Source organism: Scyliorhinus torazame, chromosome 13, assembly GCF_047496885.1.
Source record: "Scyliorhinus torazame isolate Kashiwa2021f chromosome 13, sScyTor2.1, whole genome shotgun sequence".
NCBI lineage: Eukaryota > Metazoa > Chordata > Chondrichthyes > Carcharhiniformes > Scyliorhinidae > Scyliorhinus > Scyliorhinus torazame.
The window spans coordinates 169,107,124-169,131,173 of NC_092719.1; the positions used below are offsets into that span (position 1 = coordinate 169,107,124).

Genomic DNA, 24,050 nt, shown 5'->3' on the forward strand with positions numbered 1-24,050 from the left:
TTGGTATTATTGGTACATGTAAATCCTCCCAGAATCCTTTGAGGAACATTAGCCTAGAAATCTGATCACTGTTAAAATGGGGGCGGGGTAGACTGCATGTTTCACACATCTATTCACATGTTCCCAGGCAGCACATTAAATTTGTGCTGGGGATTCATCAAAATAATTCAAGCGTGGAGCCATCTCTACCTTATTCCTTGGCTGCATGCCAGTTTGGGGGGCCTAATATCAGGCAACTCTGACACCACGTAAAGGCAGCAAGCACCTCTTAAAGGGGAAGTACACTATGGCTGCAGCCAAGAGGCGATGCTTATGAAGGGAGAAACAAGAACTGCAGACTGGACGCTCCAGGTTCTTCAATGCAGCTTTGGAAGCTCTGATTCAGGTGGTAAGCAGGAGGAGGGAGTTCCTGTTCTCTCCCCACCCCCAGAGGACAAAAAGCCCTCCACGCAATACCTCCAGTGCAAGTGGGAAGAAGTCAGTGCCAAGCACTTAGCTCTCAGGAGAAGGCAGAATGTAGATCAATCTGATTCAATATACTCGGTGGTGTATCTCTGACTCATGATAGTTGGTTGGAATTTATTTGGAAAAGTCTAGATACACTTCGTCAAGTGTGTTTATTGACTGAGCTAAATGCAAAAGGCAACAGGGTTATTACCACAATAATATCAGTTCTGATGAATGTTATATGTGCAGCATCCACCTGCCTTTTCACTTTCCAGAAGCTGATGGATTTGATGTGCATTCCAGATTTCTAGTGCTTCCGAACAGTCCTACAGTAACCGAGCATCAGTAACGTGAACTTCAATTACGTGGCTCACTTATTGGTTTGTTTCTATTATTTATTTACTTATGATTTGCACTGCGCTGCAGCACAAACCATCTATCACTCACCAAGTGAGATGGAAGAGGAATGGTGACAGTCTATTATGGTATCTGTTAGATGAAAAACAAGCAGTAGTGCCAATCGTTTTAAGGGAGCTGGAGACAGAGAAATGCCTTGTGAAAGGGAGCAGTGTCTGACTAAATATTGCCTAGCAACCACTGAAATTGACACAATAACCTCCCATAGGAAAATGGAACAATACAAAAGCTCTTTTGTTTATGTAGTTCAAGTTTTGCTGTGTCGCCATGAATTACTTTGCAATTCTTTAAAACTAAAAGGAACTTTCTTTTCAACTCTGCATTTGTATTGGCTATCTTACTCTTTTCTTGATCCCAGAAATAGTTTAGCATGCCTGAGGCTACTTCCAATAGCAACAGCGCCAATGTGACATCCACTCAACTGCTAGAATGACAAGCATGCAGTGATGGCTAGACTAGTACAGCAATTCGACCAGATACTTAAATCCGGTGTATCTGAATTCTAACCATGCAGATAACTTTCAAGCTGAATAATTTAATTTCATCAGTTAAAAATGCGGAGGTCGCAATGATTTACTCATCCAAGCAAGGTCCCCGCAAAGACGATCACAGGGTAATTTTACCAAAGGAACACTGAACACTCAGCCTGAGACAGTGAGCTCGATCTTCTGCCAGATGTGCTGGTTTTTCCAGCCTAATTTTCCTGAAGTCAGCCAATCCAGCACAAAAGATTGAGAAACTTCAAACGTAAATGATGTCCGGTGCAGACTGAATTCCTGAGATCTTTTGTACTGGTTTAAAAAACATCACGCTGGAAGCCAATCCGGCCCACAGAACTGGCCGTGCCCCCAGATCAAGTTAATCACCGTGGAAAAATTCTGCTATTTGCACACATTTCTGGCTTCTTAAAGATGTTTTAAGATATGTGTAGTTTGGTAGGTCTCACAAAGAGTTTCTGAGTCTCGTGTAGTTTAACAGTAAGTGTCTATTAACTACTAATAACTACGTACATATACACAGTATAAGGTCTAAACGAGGAGTTGTCTCCATGCTGGTCTCTACACATGTCTCTGTCCAGTACAAGAATGTAATCTAGACTCAGACCAAGTATACCTTTGCATCACAGTATGGGCGGTACTATGCCCAGTCCCACATTAACCCTTTCCATGCCAGTGGGCACAGTGGTTAGCACTGTTACTTCACAGCACCAGGGTCCCAAGTTCGATTTCTGGCTTGGGTCACTGTCTGTGTGGAGTCTGCATGTTCTCCCTGTGTCTGCATGGGTTTCCTGCGGGTGCTCCGGTTTCCTCCCACAAATCCCGAAAGAGGTACTGTTAGGTGAATTGGACATTCTGAATTCTCTCTCTGGTGTACTGGAACAGGTGCCGGAGTGTGGCGACTAGGGGCTTTTCACAGTAACTTCATTGCAGTGTTAATGTAAGCCTACTTATGACAATAAAGATTATAACTAGAAGCATGGTTGTGTTTCCTCTTGGTGTGGTATCTCAAACTTGTGAATCATCTTGGAGTCATCTGTGCGTCTGGTTGTTTTAGCTTTACGTAGTTTCCAAAGTGTCCCATGCGGTTGTATTTAAAACACTGCTGAGACTGTCGGACATTGATCACACCTGTGGGGTTACTTGGCTCCACAGCACTGGCATAGTCACCCACCCTCTAGTGGTCAGTTGGGTATTTGTCCCCTGGGCCTGGAGTGTCCTGGCTCCTCTATTGTTTTACTAGCTGCACAGTGGGGGTTATTCTGTATCATGGCTTGCCTTCGTCCCTGAAAATGGATTGATTGTTCAAACGGATTTTGAATTGCCTGACAATCTGAATGGCCCTTTTAAGGGTCATATCTTCCTTAGCTTGAAGCTTGTCTGAGAGTGTGTTGTTTAGCACTCTGACAACAATTCTGTCCCTGATTAGCTCTGATTTCAGTCCCAGCCTTTAGCCATTCTGTACAGCTCATTAATGAAGAAGTCAATAGGTTCTCCAGACTGTTGGGACACATTTGTTAAACTTTGCTCTTTCAAAGAGCATGTTACTGCTCAAATCAAAATGTGTGGCAAATGTTTTAAACACTTGATCAAATTTTGCTGAGGATTGATTGATTCCGGAGGTAGAATTTCAAGGATGGTGAGCAATTGGTGTTCACCGTCCCGAGAGTCAGCACATACACCCAACACCCAACGCCAACTCTCGGAAACCCGAACGTTGATTGGCAGTGGGCAGGACTTCCGTCAGCATTTGGAAGGGAGTCCAGCCAGTGAGAACAGTTAGCCAATCTCCAACCCGGCCAGGTATAGCACTGAAGTGGCTAGAAATGGTATTGCAGTGGTCTGCTGCAACTAAGTCCTAGAATGGTTGGAAAGGTAAGTCCCAAGGATCCTGGAGGCAGGAGGGTGGGGACACCGTGGGAAGGGCGAGTAGAGGAAATCTCAGCATCGAGGGAGGTAGGCCAGGGTGGCAGGAAGCACCCAGGTCCCAGAGGGGAGAGCGCCCCAACTCTGAAGGAACCTTCTGTTTGAGGCATTGCCCCACTTCACACCCGAGATAGAGAAAAAAAAATTATCTGTTTCCCACCCTTGCCGCCAACTTAAATGTTGAGGCTGGGCATAAAAAAGCTCTAAGTGGCTATTAAGTGGCTATATACGGCCTTAATAGGTGAAGGTGTGGGTTGCCCACCCAAGGCCCTGCCCAGCAAGCGTGAAATTGCATCTGGGTTTGGAAAAGCAAATTCATATGGGAGAATCCCATCCATTCAATTTTATACATCCCCTCCAAGAACCGCCTTGGGGGGAGAATAACATTCTGTACCTCTGTTATGGACCAGGGTTTAGAAAACTCCAAAGTATATCATGGAGTTCACCTGACCTATAAATGTTTATTGATTTTGGTTACGATGAGCACCAGGGCTGCCTTTCCGGTGTTATTCAACAGAGGCCGTAAGCACTTTTAATCAAACACAAGCTTTATTCTACACATTTAGTTAATATTTTTATAAACACACACAGTAGGCATTTTTATCAACTACAAACATAAATACCCCACACTTGCTACAGTAATCTATGTATAACCCTTAATAACTTTCCCCGTTAACTGTTCCAATTTAATAACAAGATTCCATGAACCAGAACCCCTTTTCAAAGGTGTGGCCCAGCACACAGCACTGAATACCTGGTATGGATGCTCCTGTTTCCTTTCCAAAATAGCAGGTTTTAATTCCTTCCAGAAAGCAATTATTTCTTTTCAAGTTATCAAGCAGTCTGGAATCAGCTTTTAAAAATGCAGATAGAGAAAAACCTTCTTTCAACCTGTGCAGAACCAAAACCAGTTCAAACTCAAAGCGAAAGTTACACCAACTCCCAGAGCCACAGCCCAGCTCCACCCACACAATGACATCATTGAAGCCATGTGATAAGACAAAAACATTTCTTAAAGGGACACTCCCATGACACCTTGTTTAGCGACTATATTGTCGGCTACTGGACCAACCAAATAAAGCAGTGTGTTGACCTGTTCAGCCTCTGTCTTTTTATCTAGACTTGAAACAATTATGTACCTAAGGAATCTCTTTCGCCAACATCCCCAGTTTTGTGACTGGTCTGGTCCTTGGATAGGTCCAAACTGGTCTGTTAAGTTTGATTTTTGATGCATGGTCATTTAAAATTGAAAGTGGGCATAGTTTTAAATACTGCTGGGAAATCCAAGATGGTGCTGCAGTAACCTGATTCTCAGTGACATTTCCTGCACTTCTCGGTTTTGCTGGGCTCTGACAATAATGGTGTTCACGATTCCTGTGTTTTACATTTTTCAGTAGCAACATTCTGCATCAACATTTCTGAGTCTTCCCTGTAGGTATCTAAGTATTTTCAGGCCATGAAACCATTGAATAATGGCTTTTGCTGAATTTATTAATTGTCAATTATTTGTCTGATTGGATTTTCATTTGATCAGAGCAAGCTCGGCTGCCACGTAGTCAGGCGCCAACTCGGGACTGGCTCTATCCAGTGTGATTTTTAAAATGCCAACTCTCACTTCCGATTGCGGCTATGCCTAGGTAGGTCGCACGTTCGGCAGCTCCCGCCGGTAACGGACTTTTGGGCTCTTCAGAGGGGCCCCGAAATTGTTCAACGGCTTCCAGTGTGGGAAGGTGACAGCAAGGTCCCCCCGACATTATATGGATTGGACCAGGAGTGGAGCGTTTAAAAAAGTGATCCTGGTGCAGCGAAAAGTGCAAGGGAGGAAAAGCAAGATGGCAGCGGGTGGAGACCAAGCAGCGTGGGTGCAGTGGTCGCAGGAGCAGCTGGAGTTTCTTAAACGCTGCTTTGAGGAGCTGAGGATAGAAATGCTGGCGCCAATGAAGGTGGCGATTGAGAAACTTGTGGAGACCCAGAAGGCCCAAGGAGCGGCGATCCGGGAGGTGCGGCAAAAAGATTTTACCGTTAATCCTTTCTATGCCAGACCCTGATACCACTAAGGACGCTCTTAAAATGAAGCTGCTTTTAACTGCACGGGCAATAATAGCCACCATTTAATAGTTTTAAATACTAAATGTTTAATTAACTAAAATACTGACTATTGTACATCAAAAACACTAGTAAATGTTTCTATATAATTTATTAAACTCATTTTCAGTTGTTTAGGTGACTCACATGTGGTTGCCTAGGCACTTTTACTAAAAATGCTTTTTTTTTGTGATAAACCTATTTCCAACAATATTAATAAAACTGCACCCGCTACCACTCTTAATAATATCAATGAATATTTTACTGCAAGAAAAAAATGCCATTCCAAAATGCTGCCTGATCACAATGGTTCATGGAACACTCTACATTCAACAATATGCAAATGAATTTGAATGGAAAGCTGAGCAAAAAACTCAATTCAGAAAATGAGTGCAATTTTGAGCAGAATTTGCACGGTGGACTGCAGATTGCACTCAAGCAGAAAATCTACCTCTTTGCGTTAAAATCCTGTTTTTTTTTCCCCAGCAGTTGAACTTGTAAATGTTCAACAGTCATAATTTTTGGATCATTTATGGAAGTGAAGATTTTACTCCTGGTAGTGCAGAACTTTAATACCGCTGAAAAGAAAGTCATTTTCAAATTTTTGAGATACTTTGCTTTTCCAAGGTAATTTGACTTAGGCTGGGCACTCTTTAGGTCAAACGTGGCGTCCTTTGGGACATTTGTAAGTTTGTACGATACACAGCAAACACTATTCTGATTAAGATAGTCACTGTCCACATATTTTTAGAAGGGCGGTTTACAAGTTTGAAGGAGCTGGGGAGTAGTTTGGGATCCTGCGAGGGGAGGACTTCAGGTACATGCAGGTGCAGGATTTTGTGAAAAAGGTATTTCCGACTTTTTCAGTGGCACCGCGGTGGGGGTTAAGGCGAGGCTGTGGTGTGAGGTGCTGCAGAGGGTGAATGCACGAGGGGGGGGTTAATACAGCTAAAGATAGTGCACATAGCATACCTGACGAAGTCGAAGATGAACCAATTGTTTGAGGGGGTGGAGGATATTTGTGGGCGGTGTGGGAGGGGTCCATCCAATCACGTACTCATGTTCTGGTACTGACCAAAGTTGGAGAAATTTTGGAGGTTGTTTTTGAGCACCAAGTCAGCGATCTTGCATGTGGATTTAGAGCCCAGTCCCCTGGGGGCCATATTTGGGGTGTCGGACTCGCTGGAGATGCAGGTGGGAGCTGGGGCAGATGTTGTAGCCTTCATCTCGTTGATCACTCGCAGGCGGGGTGGAAGTCAGTTTATCCACTCTGTGCCTTGGTAGGGCTGGGGGATTTAATGGAGTTCTTGTACTTGGAAAAGGTGAAATTTGTCCTGATGGGGAAGAGTGAGAGGTCCAATAACAGATGCTGTTTGTTTATAGGGGCTAGTTTAGCACAGTGGGCTAAACAGCTGGCTTGTAATGCAGAACAGGGCCAGCAACACGGGTTCAATTCCTGTACCGGCCTTCCTGAACAGGTGCCGGAATGTGGCGACTAGGGGCTTGCCTACTTGTGACAAGCGATTATTATTATTACTGCATTTCTTACTGTCATCAGCTGAGGGGGAAGGGAGGGGGTGAGGTGGGGAGGTTGGTTAGGTTGTTGGGAGGCCAGGTTTGGGGTTTTGTGTTGGTTTTACTTTGTAATGTTATGTGTTAAAAATTTTGAATAAAAATACTTTAAAAAAAGATAGTCATTGTCCGACACAATAGCTTTGATACATTCTACTTCTGCATTAGGCTTACAACATGAGCAAATAGCTCACCTTGTAAACAGGGTCCTAGCCATTTTTGAACGACAAGTTGTTTCAAGCTGCTACTGTGCAGTGGATACACAAGTGGCATTTTCCTCTAACAGGATGCTGCCACCAGTCCAAAAAGGTGTTCAGCCTTCCACACAATTGAGTATTGTGTATGAATTTTAGTGCCGGATTAATGCTAGGTATGTAGGCAGTATGTCCCAGTAATTTGTTGACCGAACCTCACAGCATGTTTCTTCGGTTTCTCTGTAATAGATGGAGTACACATCACATATTCAACCAGGCCCGCACTTGCAAAACCCTAAACAAAATGTCTTCTGTTAGATGTGATTCTGCAATGGGGTAGCATTTGCTGAGCAATCCTATTCATGCTAATAGTTGCACTAGCAATCAATTTAGAATTTAATCAGTTGAGCATGTAACATGGCTCATTTATGCTTGCTGAAAGTGACACACATTCATACCCAGGGACCAATTCTCTGCAAACTATAAGGAACATATGTTCAAGCTTTGCCACTTTTTTGAATTACCCAGGAGCTTGGGAAGCCGATTGTTCTCCATCACTTTCTCCATGGAAACACCTCTGCCAATCAGAGTCAACTTGCCAACCAATCAGCATCTTTTTCTCCTGTATAAATTGCTGTGATCATTTAAATTTTGGCATTCTTGCATTTGTCCTGATGAGTGCAAGTCCAAAAGTTTCAGCAATATGTTTCTCTTCTGAACACTATTGAAATTAGGTATTTGTTGCTAACACACATTCCTTCCTATTCCTAAATCTTGTTCAAAGCTATTGATCAGTGATGATAAAGAGATGGCTTTGACCTTGCATTTGTAAGTCTGCAATTTAGCCTCTTGTACCATATTTTTCTAAACCAAAATGGCATACAACCATCTAAATCTCTTTTCTCTCAAGGCAGATGTGCCAGAGTTGCTATCTTCAAGCTAAGCATGCACAATGCTGATGAGAAAATAAGCCCAACAATTTTAGGAGGAAGAACTCATGGGAGGTTAATTATTTGACTTCTGTTTGCAGTGTGTAGGCCTTGAGTTATTCTAAAGAGAAACCGTATATAGCTAACTGAACCAACCGTATCCACGTCCTCCGGGGTCAAAATGTTCATTCGACTTATAGAATGATTATTTTCTCTAAACAGGAAGCAGAGATCAGGTGCCAGTTTTTGTTAGTACTTGTACAGCAGGGGTAGTGATTCTGCCAATAGCAGTGCTAACGGATGTGTTCTGTACAGTAGTACAACTACACTGTATACTTACATCTGAATTATGTAGACTCTGTACATAGCAGCAATAGCTTCTCTAACACATACACCAGGATGGAATGAAAAACAAATCTACAGTTGCTCGCTACTCCCTTTTCCATATTTTGGACGTGATCTCACTGCATACACAAAGTGAACAACTGAACAATTGTCTTCTATACTTCTATATTGTTGGTCATGATGAAGACAATCTTGATTAAGTTTCTTGCCATAACATGAGAGGCACTGGTTCATTTTCCAAGCTGGTCTCTTCTGGCAAGTAACTGAGCATATTTCATCACCACTGTTCTGCAGGGGAGACATTCTATATGTTTTCACTCAAGTTGAAGAATTCTCTTAACAAGAGCAGAAATTGCTGGAAATATGACAGATTTGGCAGAATAGATGTGGCAAAAAGAGTCAATTTTACATTTTCACTCTCTGGGGAGGAGATGAATTAATTTCATTCCCAAAAATCAACTCAGCCAAGGAGAAATTATCAATATATATGTGCACATCCATCAACATTTTTCCCTTTTTTTTCTTGCAGAAAGAATATTCATTACAATCCAAGTCACAAAGTGAAAATAGACAACATATACTGAATGGCTCGGGTAAGCTCTCATTCTAAGTGATACTAAATCCAGCTGGAATGAAAATATGTAAGTGCAAATATTCAGACTGACTTTGGGTCCAGATTAGAAAATGTAACAAAATTAGATTAAATGAAGTGAAATAACATCAAAATAACAACTGCCTAGAATTCAACTGATTGGCTGTAGTGGGGTACACCTACCACAATCCAGTGAGGACAGCTTGACGATATCGCATTGAGCCACAATTAATCGGGAGGATGCTTGAATAACTTAACAATTTTTTTTTTTAAAATTTTTATTCTCCTCCTTTTTCACATTTTCTCCCACATTTACACCCATCAACAATAAACAATAATCAGCAAGATATGTCAGTCCCCATAATAACAACGATCCCATCCGCCCACCAACCCCCAAACCTCAACCCGCATGTTTACATAAATAAATGACAAAAAGGAATCAGGGATTACCCGTAGTCACCCTTAATCTACACAGCTTTCTCTCCCCCCCCTCCCCCCACCCACCCCCCCCCCCCCCACCCACCCCCCAACCAATGCCATCCAGCCTCTGAGAGAGTACCGTACATGATACCCCAGAGCTGTACCCCCCCCCCACCCCCAAGTCTCCATCTCCTCCCGTCCACTGCCTCTTGTAAAACTCCTCCTCCCAACCTCGGTTCCCTCCCCCCAACTTTCCACCCCGGCAGGACCACTCGGACCCTGTTCTGCCAGGCTCCGATGGCCGCAGCCCCTCCCCCCAACTCACTCCCGTTCACTGGCCGGCTTAAACCGGCCAGCGTGGAGGCCCCCGCCCGGGTCCCTTTCCCCCTTGCCCGGCCCTAGGAAAGCCCAAAGATCCCCTTTTAGCACACAAATCCCACATATCCACCTACACCCCAAAGAGCCCTCATTTCGAGTGAAAGTCCCGTCCCTTCCCTTGTCCAAATATATACAGCATTGGCTCCTTTAGCCTCTACACCCGCGTGCAGTGATACAAAAAAGAAGAAAATACAGTCATGAGGTTACATTGGCACATGACCATTCCTCAATTTGTCAGTTCTGCCACAGTCCTTCTGCCTTCGCAAACGCCTCCGCTGTTTCCGCCGTTCCAAAATAAAAGTCCCTGAGCTTTTAAGTCACCCTCAGCTTCGCTGGATATACAATGCCGCACTGCACCTTGCTAATGTACAGTGCCCTCTCCACCCGGTTGAAGGCAGCCCGCCTCCTCGCCAGCTCCACCGTAAAGTCCTGGTATACACGTATACCAGCTCCAGCCCACTGCACCACCCGCTTCTGCTTGGCCCAACTCAGGGCCTTCTCCTTCACACTGTACCTACGGAAGCACAGAGTCACTGCCCTTGGCGGCTCACTTGCCTTTGGTACAGGCCTCCTCGACCGATGAGCCCGATCCAGTTCATATCGGGAGGGATCCTCCCCCTCCCCCAATAGTTTTGCCAGCATCGCAGCAATAACTTAACAATTGATATGCGAGTTGACAACACTGTAGTTTGAATTACGCAACTTCAAAGCAAACATTATATTTTGGTGTTGGAATTTTCTTGCAGCTGTTCCCATGACTTCACTAAAACTGCAGTTTACTGCCATAATGGGGGCCTGTTCCATTGCTCCCCAGAGAGAGTGCAGCTCTGAGGGAGCTCCAAGTCAAAAACTGACCTTACACAAAATGGCTACCTATGCTCAATTTACTCAATACTGGGAGTCTTAATCGTGTCCTGTTTTTTAAACATGCAGGAATGAAATGCTTGAGCAAACAATAATGGACGTTTGACATAAGTCATTCCAGCTATGGTGCTGATGTTCTGCCCTTTCCAAAGGCAAAGGGTATTGCCAGTGCCTGGCCCATTTTTGAAACCGGTGTCAGGGATAAGGCAACCTGCACAATCAGCGCGTTGTAACTGCAGCCATTCTAAATGTCTACTAATGTTCAACCCCCTTCATCATCATCGTGCCGGTGCTTGTAGTATCCATGTTATAATATTCCTCGCCTCAGCTTGGTGGGGGGAACCTGCTGGAATTTTTGACGCTCGAGAAGGTGATGTTTGAGCCGAGGGGGGAGGATGGAAAGGTTCCACAATTCATGGATAATGTTGATCATGCACTTTCAAGAATTGGATGCCATTGAACATTGGGGGGTGAGGCTATTGGGGGGGTTGAGCACATTGTTTATGGGGTGACCATTGATTCTCTTTTGGGTTTTTTGGTTTTGTTGTTTTTGGAATGTATGGGTGATGTTTGGGTTTGTATGTTGAAGGGGATGCTGTTTGGGGGATTGATACTGTATTTGTTATTGTTGGTTATCTCTTGTGTATTTGATGAAAATGTGGAAAATGAGGAGAATTTTAAAAATAATTTTTTCAATAATATTCCTCGTCATATATGAGGAATTCCAAGGGGCACAATATTCACCCTTCCACTCTATTGCAGGTTAATTTACTACCTTGTAAACCAGCCATGCTTAAATATCTCTGGCACAACTTTATATCGATTATGCTATTTATTTGTTTAATACTTTGAACAACCAGAAAATTGACTGAAATCACTGGGATTAATATACAATAATATTTCTCCTTTCAGTTTGTAGACAGAGAGAACAGAACATTTTGTCTATTGTTTGTCTATTGATGGTCGATGGTATTTTGCTTTCAAGATAACAGGTTTCAAAGCAAATGAATTTCTAAAACAGTTTCTGGATGCTGTAAATCTGGAAATAGTTCATAATCCCACTGTTTCCAACATAGATATTCTCTGATAAAAATTAATAACCAGACCATAAGCATTGGTCAGTCCTGCTCTGAAGTATGGGTGCTGACAACACACAAGGTCCACCTAAAACTAATCTCGATCCTCTGCTTTCTCCCCATTTTCTTCTGCTTTAGCTAGGAAGACTCATTATGTCTCTCCATTATCATATTTATCATCAGTAAATCATAGAATTTACAGTGCAGGAGGCCATTCGGCCCATCGAGTCTGCACGGCTCTTGGAAAGAGCACCCTACCCAAACCCACACCTCCACCCTATCCCCATTACCCAGTAACCCCACCCAACACTAAGGGTAATTTTGGACACTAAGGGCAATTTTGCATGACCAATCCACCTAACCTGCACATCTTTGGTGGGAGGAAACCGGAGCACCTGAAGGAAACCCACGCAGACACGCACAAACTCCGTACAGACAGTGACCCAAGCCGGGAATCGAACCTGGGACCCTGGGAGCTGTGAAGCAATTGTGCTAACCACAATGCTACTGTGCTGCCCTCTGCACAATTAGCGAGTTGTAACTGCAGCCATTCTAAATGTCTACTAATGTTCATCTGCCTTCATTATCTTTTTTTTAAAATGTTTTTATGAAGAATTTTTCAACAATATTTTCCACCTTACAAACAAACCGCCCCCCCCATAACAAAGAAAAGAAAGAGAACTCGCATGGCAAGACATGAACATGGTAAGTCAATAAGATTCAGAACTTTGTACATTGGAAACTTCCCGTACATGTCGTTTTCCGGATCATTCATGTGTTTTCTTGCTCAAATGCCCCCCAGAGGAACCCCCCTTTCGCCCCCCTCCCCTCCCCCCCCCCCACGAACGATGTCCCCGCCTCTACCCCCCCCCCCACGAACGATGTCCTCCCCCTCCCCCCTCCCCCACCCCCCTCCCCCACTGGGTTGCTGTTGCTGCTGTCCGACCTTCATCTAACGCTCCGCGAGATGGTCTAGGAGCCCCTGCGCAGACCCTCTCAAGGCAAACTTTATCCTTTCCAACTTGATAAACCCTGCCATATCATTTATCCAGGCCTCCACGCTGGGGGGCTTCGCCTCCTTCCACATTTGCAAGATCCTTCGCCGGGCTACTAGGGACGCAAAGGCCAGAATGCCGGCCTCTTTCGCCTCCTGCACTCCCGGCTCGTGCTCCAAATAGTGCTAGCCCCCAGCTTGGCTTGACCCGGACTTTCACCACCCTACTGTTCCCGCAACTCCCCTCCAGAACCCCTCCAGCGCCGGGCATGACCAAAACATATGGACATGGTTCGCCGGACTTCCTGAGCACCTCCCACATCTGTCCTCCACCCCAAAGAACCTACTCAGCCTCGCCCCCGTCATATGCGCTCTATGAACCACCTTAAATTGTATCAGGCTAAGCCTGGCACACGAGGAAGAGGAATTAACCCTACTTAGGGTATCAGCCCATAGCCCCTCCTCAATCTCCTCCCCCAACTCCTCCTCCCATTTACCCTTCAGCTCCTCTACCAAAGCCTCCCCCTCTTCTTTCATCTCCTGGTATACCGCCGACACCTTGCCCTCTCCGACCCATACGTCCAAAATTACCCTATCTTGAATCCCCTGTGCCGGGAGTAGCGGACATTCCCTCACCTGCCGCCTCACAAACGCCCTCACTTGCATGTACCTGAAAGCGTTTCCCGGGGGTAGCCCAATCTTCTCCTCCAGCGCCCCTAAGCTTGCAAACGTCCCGTCAATGAACAGGTCCCCCATTCTTCTAATCCCTGCCCAATGCCAGCTCTGAAACACCCCCCCGTCCATCCTTCCTGGGACAAACCGATGGTTGTCTCTGATTGGGGACCACACCAAGGCTCCCGTCGCTCCCCTGTGCCGTCTCCACTGCCCCCAGATCTTTAGCGTTGCCGCCACCACCGGGCTCGTGGTGTAACTTGTCGGCGAGAGCGGCAGCGGTGCCGTCACCAGCGCCCTCAGGCTCGTTCCCTTGCAGGACGCCATCTCCAGACTCTTCCACGCCGCCCCTCTCCCACCATCACCCACTTACGGATCATTGCCACGTTGGCTGCCCAATAGTAGCCACCCAGATCCGGCAATGCCAACCCTCCTCTATCTCTGCTCCGCTCCAAGAACCCCCTCCTTACCCGCGGGGTCTTGCTCGCCCACACAAATCCCATAATGCTCCTGCTTACCCTCTTAAAGAAGGCCTTAGTAATCACAATTGGGAGGCATTGGAATACAAAAAGAAATCTCGGGAGGACCACCATTTTAACCGACTGTACCCTACCCGCCAACGAGAGTGGCAACATGTCCCACCTTTTAAAATCCTCCTCCATCTGTTCCACCAACCGCGTCAAATTAAGTTTGTGCAGTGCCCCCCAGCTCCTAGTTACCTGAATCCCCAAGTATCGAAAGCTCCTTTCTGCCCTCCTCAACGGTAGGCCATCTATCCCTCTTCCCTGGTCCGCCGGATGGATCACAAAGAGCTCACTCTTTCCCACATTGAGCTTATAGCCCGAAAAGTCTCCAAACTCCCTTAGGATCTGCATGACCTCAACCATCCCCTCCACTGGATCCGTCACATACAGCAACAGGTCATCTGCGTACAGCCACACTTGATGTTCCTCTCCCCCTCGAACCACCCCCTTCCATTTCCCCGACTCCCTTAACGCCATGGCCAAAGATTCAATTGCTAATGCAAACAGCAGAGGGGACGGGGGGCACCCCTGCCTCGTCCCTCGGTGCAGACGGAAATACTCCGACCTTCGCCGGTTCGTGACCACACTAGCCACCGGGGCTTTATACAGGAGCTAAACCCAACTAATAAACCCTCCCCCAAACCCAAACCTCCTCAACGCTTCCCAGAGATACTCCCACTCTACCCGATCAAAGGCCTTCTCCGCGTCCATGGCTGTCACTATCTCCGCTTCTCCCTCCACCGATGGCATCATTATCACATTTAGGAGCCTTCGCACATTAGTATTTAACTGCCTACCCTTTACGAATCCCGTCTGGTCCTCGTGAATCACCCCCGGGACAAAGTCCTCAATCCTCGTGGCCAACATTTTTGCCAGCAACTTAGCATCTACATTAACGAGCGAGATCGGTCTATACGACCCACATTGCAGTGGGTCCTTATCCCGCTTTAAGATCAAAGAGATCGTCGCCTCTGACATTGTCGGGGGCAGGGTCCCCCCCCTCCCTTGCTTCATTGAAGGTCCTTACCAGCAACGGGGCTAACAGGTCTACATACTTCCTATAAAACTCCACTGGGAACCCATCCGGCCCCGGGGCCTTCCCTGCCTGCATGCTCCCCAGTCATTTAACCAGCTCCTCCACCCCAATTGGCGCCCCCAAACCAGCCACCGCCTGCTCCTCCACCCTTGGGAACCACAATTGGTCCAAGAATCGCCACATCCCCTCTTTTCCCCCTGGGGGCTGGGACCTATACAGTTCCTCGCAAAAGGCCTTAAAAGCCTCATTCACTTTCCCCGCACTCCGCACCGTAGTTCCCCGACCATCTTTGACTTCGCCTATTTCCCTCGCTGCCATCCTCTTACGAAGCTGATGTGCCAGCATCCGACTCGCCTTCTCCCCATATTCATATATCGCCCCCCGTGCCTTCCTCCACTGTGCCTCTGCCTTCCCTGTGGTCAACAGGTCGAACTCCGTCTGGAGACTTCGTCTCTCCCTAAGTAGTCCCCCATCAGGAGCCTCTGCATAGCTCCTGTCCACCCTTAAAATATCCCCCACTAACCTCTCCCTTTCCCTGCCCTCTCTCTTCACCCTATGAGCCCTGATGGAGATCAACTCTCCCCTGACCACCGCCTTCAGCGCCTCCCATACTACTCCCACCTGCACATCCCCGTTGTCGTTGGCCTCCAGATACCTTTCAATGCACCCCCGCACCCTCCCGCACACTTCCTCGTCTGCCAGCAGTCCCACATCCAACCTCCACAACGGGCGTTGGTCCCTCTCCTCCCCCAGCTCTAACTCCACCCAATGCGGGGCATGGTCTGAAATGGCTATGGCCGAATACTCCGTTCCCTCCACTTTCGGGATCAATGCCCTGCCCAGAACAAAAAAATCTATCCGGGAGTAGGCCTTATGTACGTGGGAGAAAAAGGAAAATTCTCTGGCCAAAGGCCTGGCAAATCTCCACGGATCCACTCCCCCCCCCATCTGGTCCATAAACCCCCTAAGCACCTTGGCCGCCGCCGGACTCTTCCCCGTCCTAGATCAGGAACGATCTAATGCTGGGTCCAGCACCGTGTTAAAATCCCCACCCATTATCAAGCTCCCTACCTCCAGGTCTGGAATACGCCCCAACATCCGTTTCATGAATCCAGCATCGTCCCAGTTCGGGGCATATACATTCACCAGTACCACCTCCGTCCCCTGCAACCTACCACTCACCAATACGTATCGGCCTCCCTTATCCGCTACTATGTTCTTGGCCTCAAACGACACCCGCTTTCCCACCAGTATTGCCACCCATCTATTCTTCACATCCAGCCCCGAATGGAACACCTGTCCCACCCATCCCTTCCTTAACCTGACCTGATCTGCCACCTTCAGATGTGTCTCTTGAAGCATGACCACGTCTGCCTTCAGTCCCTTTAGGTGCGCGAACACTCGGGCCCTCTTAACCGGCCCATTTAGGCCTCTCACATTCCACGTGATCAGCCGGATTGGGGGTACCACCCCCCCCCCCCCCCCCCCCCCCCCCCCCCCGACTAGCCATCTCCTATCTTAGGCCAGTCCCGTCCTCGCGCCTCCCACACCCTCCAGTCCCCCAGGCAGGGAACCCCCGCCCCGACCACCTCTTCCATTTTCAGTTCCCCCTCGGGCAGTGCAGCAGCAACCCTAGAATCCCCCCCATCCTTCCCCCCCCCCCCCCCCCCCCCCCCCGCCGCTAGATCCACATCTACCTCTTTTGCTCGCCTCATATTACTTCCGTGAGTCAGCTGACCCCGGCTTCCACCGCCTTCCCGTTGATCTCCCCGTGTGGGAGTCTCTCCTCCTCCTTACCTTCCTCCATCCCCCATCCCCTTTTTTGAGCGGGAAAAAACCCACGCTTTCCTGAACCAGCCCTGCCCCCTGTGGCGCAGCTCCTGTTGCGGCCATTATCCCAGTTCCCTCATCCCCGAGTCTCACCTCCCTCCAGCACTGACGCCCACATTCCCCATCATCATCATCTCGTCTACAGAAAAGAAAAAAAGGAAATTTTAGGAATTTTAACCAGAACTCTACCCACATCCCCATCCATCATCCCACCCATAGAGTATTCTTTACCCGTATTTACAACCCCATATACAACCAACATCTCCCCCCACCATCACATCCCCTCAGTTCGAGTCCAGTTTTTCCATCTGAATAACGGTCCAAGCCTCTTCTGGCGTTTCAAAATAATGGTGTTGGTCCAGATAAGTGACCCACAGTCGGGCAGGCTGCAGCATGCCGAACCTGACTTTTTTTATGCAGCACCGCCTTGGCCCGGTTGAAGCCAGCTCTCCTCCTTGCCACCTTCGCGCTCCAATCCTGGTATACTCGAATCACCGCGTTCTCCCATCTACTGCTCCGCACCTTCTTGGCCCATCTCAGCACACTTTCTTTGTCCGCGAAGCGATGGAACTTTGCCACTATCGCCCTTGGCGGCTCATCAGCCTTGGGTCTCCTCGCCAGGACCCGGTGAGCCCCTTCCAGCTCCAAGGGGGTCGGAGGGGCCTCCGCTCCCATCAGCGCATGGAGCATCGTGCTCACATATGCCCCAGCATCAGCTCCCTCCACTCCTTTGGGAAGACCCAGAATCCGGAGGTTCTTCCTCTTCGACCTGTTCTCCAGGACCTCAATTCTCTCGGCCCACCTCCTGTGCACTGCCTCGTGCGCCTCCACTTTTACCGCCAGGCTCAGGATCTTGTCCTCGTTGTCATTCATTTTGTCTTTCACCTCACAAAGCTCCACCGCCTGGGTCTTCTGGGTCTCCTTCAGCCCCTCGATCGCCAACAGCATTGGCGCCAGCACCTCCTTTTTCAGCTCCTCCACACAGCGCTTAAGGAACTCCTGCTGGTCCAGCCCCCATGCTGCTCGCTCTCCGCCATCTTGCTTTTTCCCCCTCGATTTTGCCGCTGCTCCAGAGTCTCTTTTTTCGCGGCTCCACCGCTGATCTTAGCCATATATCGTAAGGGGGGACCTTACTGCACCTTCCCACATGGGATCAATTTAAAAAAAATTCCGTTGGGGCTTCTCTGGAGAGCTCGAATGTACGTTGTCACGGGAGCTGCCGAAACGTGCGGCTTAGCTCCACATCACCGCAACCGGAAGTCCATCTCCCTTCATTATCATCGCCATATCATCAATGCCATACAAAAAGGCCCCATCTCACCGATTGCTAGTCACTGTATTTGGATAGAACAGAACTTGGAAGTTTCTGCTGTGGTTAATATCATTAATATAGCTTTTGGTTCTGGCTCGTGCATCCACATTCCACAAGCTCAGTAAGAGGTTTAGGTGCTTCAAATTCAAGGTGCGATATGGCTATATACATAGAACATACAGTGCAGAAGGAGGCCATTTGGCCCATCGAGTCTGCACTGACCCACTTAAGCCCTCTCTTCTACCCTATCCCCGTAACCCAATAACCCCTCCTTTAGTCACTAAGGGCAATTTTTCATGGCCAATCCACCTAACCTGCACGTCTTTGGACTGTGGGAGGAAACCGGAGCACCCGGAGGAAACCCACGCAGACACGGGGAGAACGTGCAGACTCCGCACAGACAGTGACCCAGCCGGGAATCGAACCTGGGACCCTGGCGCAGTGAAGCCACAGTGCTAATCACTTGTGCTACCGTGCTGCCACCATATATGTGTTCTCAATGTTGTCTTGCCGCAGTAAGCCGTGTGTGAGAAGATTCAACATGCCTGTAGTTCACTGTAAAAACCTGAGTGCCAAGTGGCGGAGGTTGTTTCCTGCATTTGTTTCTTTATCTTGAAAAAAATCCTTCTTGTGGCACTTCCCTTGCTATCCTCGCCATCAATTTCTACGCTTCCACCTCGCATACAAATATCCGAGGCGTAATTCAAACTCGTTCTTGCAACTTTCAATTGCATTCACCCAAAGGAAGGAAAGAGTTTCAAACTTGACTGTCTTCTGTGGCGGTGAGACTTGGTGAATTGCTGCACTCCAAGTCAGGAAAGTGTCTCCAAAATGATGTTCGGTAGGGAGGTCCAGGACTTTGCCCCATAAGTGAAGGGGCAGCAAAGTACGTCCCAAGTCAGGATACCACATGACATGGCAGAGATCTCGGGGGTAATGATATTCCAATGCACCTCCTGCCTTCCTCCTTCTCGGTGGCGAGGGTCTTGTTGAAGCAGCCTTACAAGTTGCTGTGGTGCATCCTGTAAATGCGGGTGGCACGAACAAAGAACAAAGAAAAGTATAGCACAGGAACAGGCCCTTCGACCCTCCAAGCCTGCGCCGACCATGCTGCCCATCTAAACTAAAATCTTCTACACTTCTGGGGTCCCTATCCCTCTATTCCCATTCTATTCAAGTATTTGTCAAGATGCCCCTTAAACGTCCCTATCGTTCCTGCTTCCACCACCTCCTCTGGCAGCGAGTTCTAGGCACCCACTACTCTCTGTGTAAAAAACTTGCCTCGTACATCTCCTCTAAACCTTCCCCTCGCACCTTAAACCTATGCCCCCTAGTAATTGACCCCTCTACCCTGGGAAGAAGTCTCTGACTATCCACTCTGTCTATGCCCCTCATAATTTTGTAGACCCCTATCAGGTCGCCCCTCAACCGCCAAGGTAGCACAGTGGTTAGCACTGTTGCTTCACAGCACCAGGGACCCAAGTTCGATTCCCAGCTTGGGTCACTGTCTGTGTGGAGTCTGTACGTTTGCCCCGTGTCTGCGTGGGTTTCCTCCGGGTGCTCCAGTTACCTCCCATAAGTCCCGAAAGATGTGTTGTTAGGTGAATTGGACATTCTGAATTCTCCCTCTGTGTACCCGAACAGGAGTGTGGCAACTAAGGGATTTTCACAGTAAGTTCATTGCACTGTTAATGATGTGGAGATGCCAGCATTGGACTGGGGTGGGCACAGTAAGAAGTCTTACAACACCAGGTTAAAGTCCAACAAGTTTGTTTGGAGTCACTAGCTTTCGGAGTGCAGCTTCTTCACCAGGTGAGTCAACCCTCAAACCCACCTAACCTGCACTCACCTGGTGAAGAAGCAGCGCTCCGAAAGCTAGTGACTCCAAACAAACCTGTTGGACTTTAACCTGGTGTTGTAAGACTTCTTACTGCACTGTTTTTTAAAATAAATTTAGTGTACCCAGTTCATTTTTATTCCAATTAAGGGGCAATGTAGCGTGGCCAATCCACCTACCCTGCACATCTTTGGGTTGTGGGGGCAAAATACACTCAAACACGGGGAGAATGTGCAAACTCCACACGGACAGTGCCCAGAGCCGGGATCGAATTTGGGACCTCGGCGCCGTGAGGCAGCAGGGCTAACCCACTCGCCACCGTGCTGCCCTTCCTTACTGCACTGTTAAGTAAGCCTGCTTGTGGCACTAATAAAGATTATTATTGTTATTAAATATTACCCACTGCAACATGGTACATCAATGGTAAAGAGGATAGGTCTGTATAGCTAATGGATTAGTTCTGGTCATGCAGACTTTTTTTTTCTGGATGATGTTCAGCTTCATTAGTAATGTTGCAGCTACACCCATCTGAATTGTCTGAAGTTGTCAACACAACTGTTGCAAGCAGAAACTTGCCAGAATTGTCGCTAAAACCGATACAATTTCACCATGGCCTGTGTATGTAAAGATAGGTTGTTATTTAGTTTACCTGTACCTTTTTATTAGTCACTATTTTATTTCGTTGAGCCTTGATGCTGTCCCAAGTCAAAATTGATGTCGTCCAAATTTACCCCACGATTTGTGGTTCCCAATATTGTCAAAGGTGGAAACTGAAAAAATGTAAAAATATCTGGGTTTGTAAATGTCAATAAACATTAAGAATTCTCAACTAGGTCTGATTGGGTACTGATGCACAATCAATCACTACTGAAGCGAGATTGTAGTCCAATTGAAGGCTTTAATGAACAAGTAGTTACATCAGCAGCTCCGGTACAGAGTGGCTGCTGTGGGTGAAACACAGACTCTTATGCTCCGCCTGCTGGGCGGAACCAGCAGGCAGGTTCTACCACTCATACTACAGTATAAGGTACATCCCACCTAGGTACCGCGATACTCCTAATATAGCCTACTACAGGTAGCACGTGATATTGACTGTGGATGTCTGATGACTGCAGAAAATGGCAGAACTTGTAATATATGCTAGCATGGGAGTGTGCTTCAAGCAGTTCCTTGAAATCCTCATAATTATTACTCTACCATTCTGCTGCTAGTGCATAACATTGGAGGAGTGGGTCTCCACACTCAGAGAAACAAGCCTGCATCAGTCAGATTTGAACAGGTGAAACTATCTGAATTCCTTCCTGGAGAACATCAAATACTTTCACAGTCAAAGTTGTTTTACGGACAGATTAAATTCTTGAAGCTGCTCTTCCCACGGAGCTTGGGCCACACGACTGCTTCTTCTTATGAGAAGCAAAGACAGGGTCCCATCCATAACAAACTGCTTCAGCAATCTCTCATGGGAATATGGGTGACATCATGGCATTGCAGGTAAATTCTAAAAAAGGAACTCCTGAGTCATCTCCGGATGTAAATAAGGAGAATAATAAAATTATTATCCAGCACCCATACAATATATCTCCAGTGCATGTTTGACAACGTTTTTAAAGTTCAGGAAAGGGGTTCGGGAGTACAGATCTAGAGTTACAAGACATCGGAGCAGAATTAGGCCACTCGGCCCATCGAGTCTGCTCCGCCATTCAATCATGGCTGATATTTTTCTCATCCCCATTCTCCTGCCTTCCCCCCAATAAGACCATAAGACTTGGGAGGGGAGGTTGGGAAGATGAACAGTATGGGTTGCTTGGTGGCACCTTGGTTCGGTTACGACCTTGGGTGACTGCCTGTGTGGAGTTCTCCCCTTGTCTGCGTGGGTTTCCTCCAGGTCCTCCTGTTTCCTCTCATAGTCCAAAGTGCAGGTTAGGTAGATTGGCCACGCTAAATTGCCCCTTAGTGTCCAAAGATGTGGTTAGGTGGGGCTAGGGGGTTACACAAATAGGGCAGAGAGCGGGTCTATGTAGGGTGCTCCTTCAGAGGGTACCTACAGACTCGATGGGCCGAATGGCCTCCTTCTGCACTGTGTGCCAGAGTTGGAAGAGCAGAGAGTGTGGGCTTGGGCATAGTGTTAGCAGAGGTTGCAATGCTGGCTGAAGCTGTGGGGAGGCTGGAGTCAAAAATTCAAATAATAAGCAAACAATATACCGATGACTTAACGCCGGTTAAATCCCGGGAAGGGGTTACTGCGACCTTACAGGGTTTCAATATCTGACTTTTCAGATTCACTATTTCATCGTGTCGCATTTTACTTCCGCCACTTGCCTGCCAGTTTTACAAATATATGTGGCCTCAGTGATATAATGCCACTTCCGAAATCTGTCAGTAGCAAGAAGCTGACTGGGTAAATGTGAATGAAGCAGCTTCACCTGCCACTGCGGGAGCTCAGCTCCATTCACTTTGCCCACTCATCAACATTGCACGTGGCTCGGGTCAATTTCATCCCAAACTCCCGCCCACACAGCACTTCAAATGGACAGGACATTGAATTGGCTTCCCTATTGGAAAGTTGGCAGACTACGTATTGGTTATTTTGATTATAGATCGTGTGCGCGCAGATGTGACCTGCTTCTTACCATGCTATTTACTCTTTCTACAATGGTCAGTGACTTATATTGTTACAAATTGAGGAACAGAGATCTGTACATAGTGAGGAAACAGTCTTAAAGAATGCAAGATTATTTTGTGGTGAATTCCGGGCCCCTGAATTTAAATGGCCACGCACATTTCATCAGGTAATTTCTTTCACTGTATCATTACAATGTCTCTTCGTTCAACTATTACACCAAACGTTTCCTTTTACTGCAATACTTCCTGAGATGAACCGTTTCCCATAGAGTCCGACGGCACAGGGAGGCCATTCGGCCTCTCATTTGAGCTCGTTCCTGTCCAACTTAGTCCCAATGGCATATTGGATATTTTCAAGTGCAAAGTTGGTGTGGAACCTGATTTCAACACCCTTTCAGGTGACCTAGATCTCAGTCCTTTGGAAATAAATCTCTGTCTCTTCACTCTAGTTCTTTTGTCAATCCAAGGCCTTTGGATAATTGACCCACTTGCCACAGGAAATGGAGAGAAACAATTGAAACCCTAAACAAATTTGAATGCTTCCATTCTATTAGGTCTCCTCTTAATTTTCTTTGTTCTAGGAAAACAATCCCAGCGTCTCCAATCTTTTTACATAATTGAATATCCTTATTCTTGGTAACATCTACTCCCTCCAGGGCCTTGACATCCCTTCCTAAGATGAAGTTTGAAATGGCTTATTTTTGTTGTAGTCCGTGCCCCATATGCTTTTTTTTTTTTAAATTTAGAGTATCCATTTCATTTTTTCCAGTGGCCAATCCACCCAACTCTGCACATCTTTGGGTTGTGGGGGTGAAATCCACGCAAACACTGGGAGAATGTGCAAACTCCTCACGGACAATGACCCAGAGCTGGGATCGAACCTGAGACCTCGGTGCTGTGAGACAGCAGTGCAATCCACTGCGCCATCGTGCTGCCCTCCCCATATGCTTTCTTAAATGACTTATTAACTTGTCCTATCTCCCTCAACGATTTTTGAATATGGATTTGAAGGTCACCCTGATCTTGGAAGCCTTTTGAAATTAGTAGGATTAAGTTATTTTAGACTTTTGAGCCTTCTCTGCCATTCAACAGGTTCTTGGCTGATCATCTAACTCAACCCCGTGTGTCCACTTTACCTTTCCATTGCTTCATACCCAAAAATGTATTGACCGCAGCCTTGAATATAATCAACGACTTGAGTATCTATAGCTCCCTCGGGTAGAGACTTCCAACAATTCACAACTCTTTTGAATTCAGAAATTTCTTCTCATTGCAGCCCTAAATGTCTGACCCCTTATTTTGGGACTCTGACCCTGTGTTTTTTTTTAAATTTGTTCATGGGACGTGTCCGTCGCTGGCTGTACCTGCATTTATTGCCCATCCCTAATTGCCCTTGAGGGGGCAGTTCCAAGTCAACCACATTTAGTGGGTCTGGAGTCACATGTAGGCCGGACCAGGTAAGGACGACTGATTTCCTTCCC

At 47.1% G+C, this 24,050-nt stretch overlaps 1 protein-coding gene across 2 annotated transcripts in view; it reads left to right on the plus strand.

Moving 5' to 3' along the window:
* Positions 1–24,050, plus strand: part of LOC140388359 (actin-associated protein FAM107A-like) — a 359,626-nt gene that overhangs the window by 181,401 nt on the left and 154,175 nt on the right. The window contains exon 2 of one of the 2 annotated variants that reach the window (XM_072472389.1): positions 8,942–9,005. In XM_072472389.1, coding sequence (XP_072328490.1) covers positions 8,942–9,005 — 64 coding nt within the window. Of the gene's footprint in view, positions 1–8,941; positions 9,006–22,677; positions 22,737–24,050 lie in introns of those variants that run through there. The other variant, XM_072472392.1, reaches the window with a different exon arrangement.